The following is a 14,176-nucleotide window of genomic DNA, read 5'->3' as shown; positions in this document are numbered from 1 at the left end:
TCTTTCCCCGTAGAAATATTTTAATGAAACTCTCTATATGCAAAAGTAGAAAAGTATTTTTAAGGGGTCCCGAAGATTACTTAACTTCGATGGATTTATATAAGTCTGTTGAAAATTTATTTAAATAATTTCTAGTTACTTAGCGTAATTAATAAATTTGTCCCCCTTTTTAAAAACATATTTATCTATCGCTCTTAAGGCGGTAACGTTATCCCGAATCAGAGATTATATCTAGTCGGAAAAAAACTACTAAAAGACTGTGTTTTTTGGGGGGTTCTTCCCCCTACAACTGGAGGGGAGGAGGATGCTGAAGGAAAAAAAATATCCGCCAGAGGGAGTGAGGGAGCAATTCCGTCCCGAAGTAGTTGATATGAGGCCCATTAGGCGAGGGCAACAAACAAAATAACTTTCCCACTTCAAATTCTAAATGATAAAATACTTTTTTCCCCCTCTTCTCATAACTACCCACGTGATATAAAATATCTAAACCCACGATAGAATTTTTTTAAATGAATCATATCTTCCGACGCGTTGGAATATATATATTTTTAAAAGTTTTGCTGTACTCGAATTTATTAAAAAGAATATTGTAAGAGTGGAATATCGGAAATTCCAGTCGTTTCCTTATTCCACGTGTCTGGCGCAGTTGTATCCACGTGCTAGGCCATACAGCAGGTAGATGAACCAGTGGCAACAAAGCTGGTGTCTGTGGTTGTTGAGGATTGGCTGGACGAAGTTGGGGGCTCTCTACTCGTCGGGAATATGTTAGTGTGTGTGGTCATTGTAGCTGACCTTGGTGTCAGTGCGACAATGTGACAAGGGGGAACAATGTCCAATCTCCAAAGGATTTTCTTGATTTCAGTGTGGTGCAGCGGCGTTATCGGTTTGAGGTGGCTGTAAGTAGTTGTTTCACATTTTTTTCCCCCTTCCAAATTTTAGATTTTTTTTTAATTACGATAAATTTTCTTCTTAATGCAGACAGACTGATATATATTTGAACTGTTCATTTTTCTAAAAAAACAAATGTATATAAAAGTGTGCAAATGGTTTGAAACGGATCGTATAAGTGACTTTTATACACTATTAACGCTTATATCAATTCAAAAGTGTCATTTGTTTCGAGCGATTTTTTTTAAATTTCCAAATAAAATTCTGCATATTTTTTATAAAATAAATAAAATATATAACGTCTTGAACATTAAAAACTAACCTAATGTATGTGTCATTTTAATTAATTTTAGATAAGTAAATTACTTGTTTTCATTCGAGTTTTGCGGAAAGAGATTGCACATAAGTGTTCTATGTTATAATTATTGCATAGTTTATCGAAAGAATGGAATTTTACGAAAAATAAACTTTCTTAACTTGTTTAAATTTCGGTACGACAACGAAATAAAATAAACTCACAAGTCTGATTTCACTGTATATTAAAATCTTCTTTATCAGCTCGGATATCATCGTGTTTATGGATCTTATCTAACCCACTAAATAAGGATATTAAACAAATTAAAGTAGATAAAAAGTTATAAATCTCAACGTTATTTTAATGCCAATTAGAAAAATAATTTTATTTAATTTTATATCGATTTTTAACTAAAGAAAAGTGATTTATTCGTATGTTATATTGTACACAAGCAAGCTTGCTGAATTTAATTTACCTTTGCATTCTACGCATATATATATAAAGATTATAATTCGACTGGAAAATTTACACGGAATTCCTAATCCGAATAGAAAATAAGCGTGTTAAGGGGGAAGAAGATGGATGTTGACTCGATCTTTGCAACTTTCCAAAACGATTTTTTCCCTGTTGAGTGAGTTCAGGTTAATCGATGTAGGAGCAGGGATATTCCAGAGACAAGGAGTAAATATAGGAGAGGTCTGAGACCACCAAACGACGTAAAAATTAACAGTCCCCGTCCCTTCTTAGAAGTCGAGTTACCGGCCACTCACGACACTGCGTGTGGCATCTACTACTTGCTGAAAGGCAAATGTTTGATTTGATTCGGATAGGAGAAAAGTTTTCCCGCTGCTTCTACCGAGTAATTAGCTTACAATGGCAATTCGACTACCTTTAGTCAATTATTGGCTATCGGTTTCTTGGCTTTAGCATTCTTTAAATTGTAATACATTCTCCCGAAGGATTTAACATTGCAAAATGTTTATTAGATTTATTCAGTTTTTTTTCCGGTTTCAATTATATATGTAGGCCATATATAATGTTGAATAAAAAAGTACTTTAGAGCAAAGACGAGTTTCATTAATGATTGAACGAATGATTTTGTGCTGTCAAATGTTATTTAAAGAATTTGACGAATTACTTTGGTTGCATAGTTTTAATCGCTGATCGAAAATCGTTTCGACTTTCTTCAAATTTGATGATAATTAATGCTTAACGACTTCTTAAAAGGATTTAAACGTGATCGGAATTGAAACAGTAAAAGTTTCTTTCTCCATTAGGCTTCTAGAATTTACAGTATAAAGTTTTGTTACTCGTCATTTTTATTAAATATTTTCCAAACTAATGCCGCTCCTTACCTAAAAAATTAGGTGGCGCGTTTACGTCCTCCCGTAGAAACCGAATTTTAAACAATTAATTAATTACATCATTTATAAATTGACAATAGGAGTGTGTCGATTTAAAAAATAGCTTCCCAGTAGATAAATCTTATTAGTTCGAGCATTAAGAAAAGTGTATAAAGTCATTAAACAATGTCGGCGAGAGATCAATTTTGAAAATCTTTGTAACATTATCTTTAAGGAACTTATCAAATAACTTTTGATCATCTCATAAATCAAATTTTGTTATCTCTGATCGAAACAATGTTTAAAGTTTGGATAACAATAATATTCAAAGTTTATCTTAATTATAATTATGCTGTTCTGATTGTGATTGGAATTAAAGTCCGATGAGAAATGTCTTCATCCGCACCAGATGAAGATAATTAATGTAGATCTTTTTCTAATTTAGTTGTTGGATGAAATGTGTTGTACTTGACTCGGAGTGCCATCAATTTGGGAAGAATTCTTTCTATTCTGTACTTGATGGACTCGACTCGAACTTTCTGATAAATAGATGTCAGTGAAATGGACGGTTTGATGAAAATAAATCATTCGGGCTCCATTTTGTAAACCAACGATATATCATCCATTTGATTTACTCTCTACTTGCCTGTCAACTGTTTGAATATTGAATCGAATAAAGCTTGCTTTCTGTTAGTATCTCGAGTAAAAAAAAAGTTTCAAAAACAAATCTCATAAGTTTTGAACAAATATATTCAATATAATACCCAAACTTTTCAGATTTATTCGGAATTCTATCGAATAAAACTACTATTTACAAGCCGTTAACAGATACAATTGGGAGAATAAAAAAGTAAGTTTCTATGTCCTTAGAATATAAAAATGATAGAGGGAAATTTTATAACGTAAACAAGTGTTAGAATTATACCGAGAAAAACTATAACCAAAAAATACAAGAAGCAAAGATGTCGTGACATTGGAGAATAATTCACGGCTTCTTCTGTTGTTCTGTTTTATGAAGGCAAACTGATTGCATGGGAAACTTTTCTTCCCTGTTATTAGCACCGAAGCCGCCATTCTTGATGTGAAGTTTAGAGGCGTGCACACGAACGTCACCGACTATTATCTGAATTGTGTTGAGCATCAGTTGTTTTATTAAAAAAATTATATAGTTCTATGATGAATTCACGCAATAAATTCTTCTTAAAAATTAGTTCCGTCTGCTTATTTTTCAATTTATCAATACATTTCTACATTTCTGATTACCTATTCTTTCTTTTAAAAAAAGAGAAAGGACTCTTAACAAGTTTACTTTTAGTCTTATCTACCAGAGGTTGCAGTAACTGTCGCTACTAACTACAGCTTGTACTGAAGTAACATGGCTAATGGCTACGTGCAGTTGCACTCGGGCTATACCGTGTTGCATATTTTAAGTCACAAAATTAGTTTTCTAGCCGAAAAAAACCCTACTTATTAGTAAAAATAACAATCGTCTATTGTTTATTGTCATTCCTTCAGAGTTACTCTACGGGAATTTTTAAATAAAACTAGGAAATGATTATAATCATCGTCTTACATATAACAATGCTCGCCTTAAGAAATCTGTCATGAAGTTTGTAGTCTGGTCGTGATCAGCGTGTTTTTTTTCCTTCCCTTAAACTAGAACATAATAAATTTGTCAAAATTACTTAATAGTCTTTTATATAGTAACTAGAAATTGAGTCTTATTAAGATTAAAACAGTTGTCTTAAAATAATCTCCCCGTAGAACATGACTAGATAATAACATATCAGGATCCACAAAAGATTTAAAAAAAGACTTTCTTCGATCGTAACATTTTTATGATCGATAATTTTAGGTTTTGGAGATTATAAATCATACCTTTTTACCATCGTTTCTGATAGAAACGGAAAAGAATAAGAAAATGATTACGTTAAATCCATTCATTTTCTTTAATTTTTAGATCGCTCCTTCGCTCCACATCGGTTGCGACCATTGATCGAGCCGATCATTGCGATGCTCTAGATGGACTAACTAAACGGCAAATTAAAATTTGCAAGAAAAACGTCGAAGTAATGGAAAGTGTAAAGAAAGGTGCTGAAAATGCCATACACGAATGCCAGTGGCAATTTCAAAATAGAAGATGGAACTGCAGCACGTATAACAGCACCAGGATGTTTGGAAGAGTGCTTAGTGATGGTAAATATATTGTCTTCCAATTTAAACATTCTATTAAAGCCTGGTTATATTCGTAAAGGCCTGGTTTTTTTATATTATTATTATTTTTTCAGGTTTTTAATGGAACTTCTTTAAATATAGATAGATCTGTAAGGTTATTTGTAATAATTTAAAGTTCACAAATCTACAGTGTATTTATTCAAATATCAGTTAATACTATCAAATATTTTTAAAAAAATTCTAATTAAAATAGCATTATTGACTCATTAGATATGAATTTTCTTTAATGGGGATTTTATTTTGTTTCAATTTAAATTAAAAATGCCATTTTAAACTCGAAATTATTTAAAATATTGATACAGAACAGTATAATAAGATAGAGCCTAGCTACAGTAGCATTAATCCTATGTCTAAAATGAATTTACGTGATAAAATATTATGATATTTTTAAGCAAAAATATTTCTTTTAAAATTATATAATTTAGTTCCTATTAGGCCTACTTTTTATTCCTTAAAAAATCTGTTTTCTTTATATTAAAATATAATAAATTATAATCTGTTTTTATTACAAGAATAAATCTATAATTTAAACAAGAAAATATTCTTTAAAATGTAATAAACCTTAATTGTTAGGCCCGTAGTTACTGTATATAATTAAATCATATAAAATAGAGTTAATTAATTGTATTTATACAGTTAAAAAATGTTCAGATAGTTATATTTACACAGTTTAATTAAGCCAAATTCTTAAATTAGCTAATTAAATCCAAAACTTTCCGTTTTCTCCGTCTAACGAGAACAGCTTAAAATTCTATTTATTTTATTTATTTTGTTAATTAACAAAACAAGTTTTACGGCCGATCTGGAGCGATATTTATCACTAGACGATTCTTATTGCCAATTAATAGTAGAATTGGCTGGAAACATGAATACAATAAATCATTTTATCATCAGTTAATTAGAATTTTGCATTTTGAAACACAAAGAATTCGTTTAATTATTACACCAAAAAACCTCCGATTTAGACGAAGATATTCTCGATAATTTGTATTAATTTATAATAATACAAACTTTTCTTAAAGTAGTAAAACGTAAGGAAAGTTTTAGTCGGGTGTAGAGAATGGGAGCTACTGTTAAGAGACGAACTCGAGCGAACCCATGACCGCTTCTCCGAGTGGTTATGGTCAATCACCCATTTAGTAGGCACACCCTGGAATAAGTAAATATAGTGTAATTTTATCCCATAGTTTAAGTGTTAAGCTGTCTCCCAACGACTTAATTTGACTATATTTGACTATATATCGCATTCATGGGGAATACAAATCGAGTTAGTAATGTCGTGTAGGTGTTATGGATGCCCGAGGCGGCACACCTGCTGCTTTGCATATAAAAACAAGCGCATTTACATGATCGTTCAATTTCGACCGTGCCACGATGAAGGACAAAGCTCAATTAGTTACCTCTATTACACAAATAATAATGCTGCCGTACTATTTCGTGCCTCTACTATCAAATGGGTTATTTTTAAAGTTATTTTATATTGGCCTTGGGGGGTCAGCGCCATTTTTTTTAATTCTTTTAATCGTTGTTAGAGATAATTTCTAATCAGTTCTTCGATTAGCATCCGTCCATTAATCATCTCAACAACTTTTGAGCTCCAAATCGAATTTGTGCAGCCATTTTCTTTTTTGTTTTTTACGTTTATTCCTCGGTTACTTTACGAAGTTCGGGGCTTGGCTTCGGTATCGGGAGAGGAAGTTAATTTGATTTTCGTGCGAAATTTTTATCGATAATCTTTATTTTCCGTTAGTTTAGAAATCGAAGCATCTACTGTTTTAGTAACATTATCGAGACGATAAAGAATGCAGAAATTGAAGAATGTAGCAATCATTATCTCTGGAATTCTTGAAAACTGGATGTTTTAGATACGTAGACACCGAAAACTTTGCAAGTTTTGTTTCGGAGTGTGCAACTCTCCACTTCCTACCATTGGACTTTGTAATTCATTAAAGACACGTTTCCTTTTTTTTCTTCTTCCTTCTCTAGAACGTGAATCTAATGGATTATGAGAGTCAACACAGTTAATTGCGATGATACTAGAATTGCCAAAGACGATCGACTCATAAATTATTTATTTACATAATTTTCCTGTATTAATATATATATATATAGAAACATATACCTTCGCTTCATTTTATAGAACTTCTACTGTTACTTATTGCAAAAAGTCTGTATAAACTCGCTCTTTACTTTATATATTTGAAGTTACTTCCATTTCTTTGTTTATATTATATATATTTACTAAACTAAATATTCTATTTCTAACTGAAGTTGTAACAAGTTAGCATTTTTTAAAATTAATGATAATTAGCTAAGTTGAAAACTTTAGTGCCAGAAAAAAAGCGAAGAAAAATGAATACAGAAATGCCAAGAAAAATATTTTACAATGAGATCACCCAGAAAAAAACCCGGTAATTTATCATTAAATAATTTTTACTCTTGAGTAAACCTCAAAAATTGACATTGTTGGAAGGCTTTTTTGTTAATTATACGGTGTAAAGTGTTTCAAAAATGTCCGAATTATCGTATTTTGTATGCAGTCTATAAATATAATATCTTAAAATAGCATTTAATTAGCTATTCGGGGTGTTAAAGTGACATTTGATATCAAGAAATCTTCAATAGGTGCACTGTTGAAAGTCTATTGTCAAGAGTTAGTATTGTACTCGACCGTTGATAAGTGCCAGATAATTAAGTGTAAATATCTTATTTAAATATTAAATAAAGTGAAATTTTTAAAATATTTAAATAAATAAATATATATGTTAAAATTTACAACAAAAAACACGGATAAAGTAGTGCAATTTTTAAAGAAAATTGTTAAACAAGCAAACCTACCATACAGGTTTTCTAAAACAAAGGAAGTACAGTTTAAAAATTATGTTACTAACTAAAATAATAGAAAATTTAAACATTTCGTTTTGTTAAAAAGAAACGAAGTTTATTGTTCTACACGTGTTTTAAATAATAATAAAAAATATCCTGTAATTTGTACAGCGAATGCAATTGGACATTCGGAAGGTTTATTATCTAAAAATGGTCAAAAATGGACATTTTTTTTTGTCTATTAACACGATGCTGTGGGCTAATCCTGCAAGGCGGTGATTATTGACGTCACGGCTCCCACTTAATAACGTAGGTAAAGGATGATCCTTGCCTGACAGGATACTTAAACGTGCTTCACTGTCCTATCCAACATTTAATTTCCTTTAAACGTGATCAGTACTTTTCCTCGTTTTTTTTCTTTTTTACTTTATTTTCCTCTGTCTAAAAAAAATTCGATTGTTTCCTACACAATTTTCATTTGCTATAATTATAAAAAAGCAAAGGAATAATTCATTATTCGTGCTTATTCTGGGAATAAATTTTTATATAAGTCTAATCAAATTAAGCGCTTATCATCGTCTCGAAGATTAAAACATCAAAAGATAATTTTTTTTCCCTCATAGAAAAATGTTATACATAGTTTTTATTTTTGTATGGTAGAATAATCAATTTGATCAAGTATTAATCCCTCGTATAATAGAATAATTAAGTGTAATGCATCTATTTAGTTTTTTCTTCTTTTCGAGCGACGATCTCTCGGTCCAAGACGAATCGTTCTAGTGATTTATCAATCGCTTCGACTAATCAATCAAGCGATGAATCATGATAGGAAATTTAATAAGCCTTCCCGAAACCAGTAGTTTATCAGATAAAAAAGAACTCTTTCTTGATCAATAGTTTTATATTATTAAACGCGCCGGAACTTTTATACAAATGCTAATTTGCATAAATTCAAACGAATGATATTAAACTAGAAACAGCACTTTTTCCATTAATAAAACTCTCTAAATTTTAAATCTTTCTAGCGATAAATGTATTTATAATTTGTATATCGACATCGTGCCTAATTTTGGCGAAACACCCATATATATGTGTATAATTTATATGTTTCTAGTTAATACAGCGTTGTATATTAATCCGTTCCAGCCTTTAAAAAAACTAAGACACGATTTTTTCAGGAGAAGAGATGGATTAATGTGCAAGAAAAAAAAACTTCCCGGGTTAGATACGAGCGAAGAAAAAACTCTCCTCGCTAGACACAATTGAACAATGCGAACTTTTGATAGTTGTGACCACACAAAAAGCTGCCGATGGCCACACTGGAGAAACCTCTTCCATTAAATATTATGTAGTGTTGTAATTACTTTTTTTTAAATAGATAAATCGATAAAATTGATATGGAAAACGTTACAACGTATACATAAATTATAAAAATGTATGCGAGAAATAAAATGAGATGATAATTTTATCATGGTTATTAATTAAACGTGGGAAAGGTTGACGGTGTTCCTTTTTTCATATTATTATTATTTTATTTTAAATAAGTTATTTATTAAATTTGTTGGTAAATATGTATCACTTTAGTAATTTTTGTGCTTTATTCTTAGCCGATTGTCTGTATTAAAATTCGATTTACAGACGAACAAATAAAAAGAATTCAATGCCAGACTGGAGAATTCTCTCGAGGCAGATGTAGTCCAAGTTCAAAACTATATAACAATCAATTTTTGTATCGGGGGAAGGAAAAAAAAGTTAAAATGCCGAGCGAAAATGTTTAGAGCTAGACAATCCAAAAGCAATACCATTACTACTTTTCTTTTTACTTCTATAAAAATAGTTTAATAACCCGAACTCCATTTTTCAATTATACGTGGTTTAAATGGATTTAATAATTAAATTTCGGGAAGATTCATTATATTAAAACGTAGGAATATCATTTAAAAATGGTTTCGTTCGAGCGTGTTGTAGACGATTCGCCAAAGTTCAACACCTTTCGTATCATTTCAAAGTTTACGCAGATCGAATGACTTATCGTCTATTAAAACGTGTAATTAAGAAATAATATTTTTAAATTTGGCGGCATTATTCTATATTTTCTCGTGCTATAAATAATGAAAGCGAAGGAGTGAAGGTTTACGCCGCTCGACAATAAATACGTCTCGGTATAATTTAACTGGTTTTGAAACTTCCATGTTTTAAGTTGTTTTGGGATACTCGGACGATAAATCATTCTATTTTAAAAAATATTCTTTCGCAAGTTGTGTATATATATTCTTTGGAGAGTGCAAACTATGTAAAGGAGTCGGAGTTATATTCTTTAATCCACAAAACCTCCCCTCAAATCGAAATCCCGAGTCATTTATCATGTGCATTGGCAGTTCCACCAAGCTGTTGCCTTGACCGCGGCATTGGTCAATAGTTTGCAACGAATTTGGCACGTGCTAAACGCATTACAGTTTATTTATTTTGGATAATTGCCCTCTTTACAAAAGTAAAAAGGTAAAGAACCATCGTTTATGCCCAGTGTAAACTTAAAATAAAAAAAAACGGGCTTTTTTAAAATTAATACAACGTTAGAATAAAAGATTTTAAGATTACTCATTGTTACGGTGTTGCACGCTTTTAGATTTATAAAAGGGTGCCGTATTAAATCAACTCGACGTCACGACCATTGATTTATTTTGATTCGAAAAAGTCCCAGTTTAAATCCGACTTGCGTAATGATTTTAAAATTGGGATGCCGATCACGCAGAAGGAGAACATACCGCCCCATGGCATCAAGATATATCCTGCTTTACACTGTCAGCACACAGTGATTAGTTAGGAAAGCGAGTCAATTGATTCTTTGGATTGTCTTTCATTCGAAAACCTTGATTTATGTACTTCTTACGAGTACTTGATAAATGGCAGCCCAACTTACCGTTTTGCTTGCCAACGGGAATAAAACCTGTAGATCGGGTGTATAAACTTCTAACGAATTGATTATCGGCAATGTGTATACCGAGTTAAAATAGTCTGGGATCTTTTCTATATTTTAAAATAAATTTATACGATTATTATTATTTTTTAGGGACGAGGGAAGCGGCATTCGTCCACGCCATCACATCGGCAGGCGTTGCTCATGCCGTGACTAGAGCATGCAGTAGTGGATCATTGGAAAGGTGTGGTTGTGATAGAAGCATCCAAAGTCAGATTTCCGAAGGATTTCAGTGGTCTGGATGTTCTGACAACGTAGCTTATGGCACAGCATTTTCTAAAACCTTTGTCGATTCCAGGGATTTACGATCTGCAAGAAGTGGAGCTAATGCACGAGCTCTGATGAATTTGCATAACAATGAAGCTGGCAGAAAGGTGAGGCCCTCAACTTTTATTCAATCGAATCAAAACTATTTCAGTAAGTCTGTGTAGTTATTGTCATGCCAGACTCTCCGTCTACTTCAGGGGATCATTTGCAGGAGAGATGGGGTCCATGTGGTCGGGGCTATAAAACCACCGACAAGAGAGTTCGTTTGGTAAATGTTTATGCCGAACACTTAAAACTGACAGCTATTTGATGGTTTCCGAGGAATTTAGAAGCTTTAAATGGATCTTGCAGGAACAAGGTTTGCTTCCACCTTCTGCCTGTTTTTTTAAACTTTTCTGCTGTTTTCTAAATTTGTATAACGGTTAACGACGTTATACGATCGCCTTTTTTTCGTTTATATTTAGAAACCCCATTCCTTACCGAATAGAAAACTTTTCCGAAATGTTTCTCAACTCACTGTTAATAATCTGATTTGCATGTTCTCATTTACATATTTGAGTCATTTCGCTCTCATCAAACTAACTCAGAATGACTCGTAACAAGATTCTGGTAATTAATTGGATATAAACTTCTCTCATTTGAGTAATATATAAAAGTTTTTGACGCTAGAAACTTTAAAATCAATAAAGTTAATATTACAAATATATTCATTTATTACAAAATTTTTTTAAATCTTAAAATCTTGGAAATAAAACAATTGTAACATTAGACCATTACCAGTTTTCATCCGAGAGAAATATGGAATAACTACTCGCCCGAAAAGGCCGTAATTTACCTGCAGGGGATCATCTTTACCTGTCATCTATCATGAACGAGAACTCTCTCTAACCTGTGTCTGAAAAGGGGTCGCTTCACAACTCTTCACCGACGGAATTCCAACTTTAATGCACTCGCTCCGACTAGTTATGCTCATTTTTTCCCCTTATAAAATGTGAAATTTCTTTTTATTGTCGTTCACTTCCACTAAGTACAGTACAGTAAATACACTTAGTTTATTAACTAAGTGTATTTTTAGAATGAAATGTATACTAATTTATAAAACTGGCTTTTAAATAAGCGCTAAAATCGAGATGGTTCCGTAAGAGTTTTAAAGAAAATAGTTAATGGAAACAGTATAATGTAAAACTTAATGGAGATAGTAAAGAATATGTAAAATATAAGGATATATTTTTTAAATGTTTATATAAGACTTGCATTTAAAATTTATTCTCGAGTGCTTTATAAAATAAGATTAATGATTTATTTTTAAGATAAAGAGAAAGCAATTAAAGTAAAGATTTTAATGTCCACAGGCAATCGAACAGGAAATCAGGCAAGAGTGCAAATGTCACGGAGTTTCTGGTTCCTGCGAAACCAAGACGTGCTGGCGTGCCATGCCTTCCTTTCGCGAAATAGGTGCGGTATTAAAGGAAAAATTCGACGGTGCAACGGAAGTTGAAGCGCGAAAAATAGGAAAAAGAACAGTATTGGTTCCTCTTCATCCTCATTTTAAACCGCACACGGATACAGATCTGGTATATTTGGACATGTCTCCAGATTTTTGCGTCAGAGACGATGGAGTGGGTACTATAGGAACTCACGGACGACCCTGCAATCGTTCCTCGACGGGCATCGACGGATGCGAGTTACTGTGCTGTAGTCGTGGTTATAACAGTAGGATTATGAGAATACGAGAGAGATGCATGTGCAAGTTTTATTGGTGTTGTTACGTCAAGTGTCGAGATTGTGATCGAGATATAGAAATTAATACTTGCCTATAACTGGAGGCTCAATATTTAACATCTGGTCTTAAAGATCAGCTTATTTGTATATATACACGCCTTTTTTTTTCTTTCAGAGAAATGTATATAAGTTATATTTGTGTATATAGATGTGTTATGGTGTATAGATTTGAGCCTGTACCTTTTGACAACCACTAATGTGGATGACTTGCTGTTTATTTATTAAGTTCCTTCTCTTTGGACTGACTAATGTCTGTATTTCATCTTTCATCACCGATTTTCTTGTATAACGTCCCAAATGGTGTTTTTATCCATGGCAGGAATATTAAAAACAGATGTTAATAAAATTTGAAGGCTTCTTTTTTAATTCGCATAAACAAATACATAAACTTATTAATTGATGTTTAAAATTTATATAAATTTAATGTAGACATTTAAAAAAGAAAAAAAAATAGTAAGAACATTTTATAATTATAGAAATATTTTAAATGAATAAAAGTTAGAAATTATTAGATAAATGAGTTTGATTATTTATAGAAGTCTGTTTAATGTCAGTTAATACTGGATAACATCAGTTTAACTTCCTTGTTTTTGATTTGAAGATAGGAAGAAAGAAAAAATAAAATAAAAAGAAAAACATATAGATTGATAAAATTGTTGTGATTTCTCTGGGGATTGCAATCATAAATGAGGGAGACTAGTAGTATAACAAAACGTTTTTCCATTGAGAATCTGTCCACTTGCTGATAAGGAAAGACCATTTAAAAAAGACTATGTTCCAAAGAAACAAAAAATCAATAACAGGTGATCAATGTTGTAAATGGTATGATTGCTCATCAATAACTAGTAGTAATTTTGATTAATGGCATTGTAAATTAATTTTAATATAAGGCAATATTCCAATTAATATATTTAATTTTTTCTTAGTCCCAAAACACTGCATAATTTAACAAGCTATTATTTTATAATTAAAGAAAAATATAAAGTATGACGACACCAGAAATTATTAAAGGTAAAATATATGAAAATTACCAAAATTTGAGTTAAAAAAAATAACCATTATATAATTATCAGGATAGAGGAATATCAGATTTAATAAAAAGATGATATGTAATTATTTAAATATTAAAAATTATTGTTTTTTTCCCTTACTAAGTAAATGTAGAATTAATAAAGCTGACAGTAGATAATTATAGTTATTTTAACACAATATAGATAATTATCACATAAAAACTAAATTGTAAATCTTAACAGACCATAAAATAATTTCTTTTTTTCCATTATTATTGCCTATCAAATTTTTATTTAAAGTTTAGATAGGTCAGAGTTTTCCAACATATAAACTAAATGATTTTCATTACTTTTTTTATACTATGTTCTTAAACTGGTTTGGCTAGTTGAATCTAAAAATTTTATGCTGTTCTTCATTAGAAATTGCTGGCCAAAGCCATAAAAACATCTTAGCAGTCCTTTTTTAACAGGCTTGGTTATGAGTTGCAATTTTCCTTATGAGAAAACATTGAAATAATGGAGTTATACCAATGTATCAAGTAACAATTATAAT

General features: G+C 31.3%; 1 protein-coding gene across 1 annotated transcript; it reads left to right on the top strand.

Moving 5' to 3' along the window:
• Window positions 1-610: 610 nt before the first annotated feature.
• Window positions 611-12,953, top strand: LOC136968902 (protein Wnt-4-like). The gene is made up of 4 exons (XM_067262965.1): window positions 611-896; window positions 4,487-4,722; window positions 10,658-10,938; window positions 12,184-12,953. The coding sequence occupies exons 1-4, from the start codon at window positions 829-831 to the stop codon at window positions 12,649-12,651; spliced, it is 1,053 nt and encodes a 350-aa protein (XP_067119066.1). The 5' UTR covers window positions 611-828; the 3' UTR covers window positions 12,652-12,953.
• The last annotated feature ends 1,223 nt before the right edge of the window (window positions 12,954-14,176 follow it).

The sequence above is a fragment of the Centruroides vittatus genome, unplaced genomic scaffold (assembly GCF_030686945.1).
Source record: "Centruroides vittatus isolate TY-2023 unplaced genomic scaffold, ASM3068694v2 contig_165, whole genome shotgun sequence".
Lineage (NCBI taxonomy): Eukaryota > Metazoa > Arthropoda > Arachnida > Scorpiones > Buthidae > Centruroides > Centruroides vittatus.
This window is presented reverse-complemented; position numbering and strand designations above follow the sequence as displayed.

Excerpts from the sequence above, each read along its gene's own strand:
- LOC136968902 (XM_067262965.1), top strand. The coding sequence starts at position 829 with ATGTCCAATCTCCAAAGGATTTTCTTGATTTCAGTGTGGTGCAGCGGC. Across the intron at positions 4,723-10,657 it reads TGGAAGAGTGCTTAGTGATG|GGACGAGGGAAGCGGCATTC; the intron begins GTAAATATATTG and ends ATTATTTTTTAG. Across the intron at positions 10,939-12,183 it reads ACAATGAAGCTGGCAGAAAG|GCAATCGAACAGGAAATCAG; the intron begins GTGAGGCCCTCA and ends TAATGTCCACAG.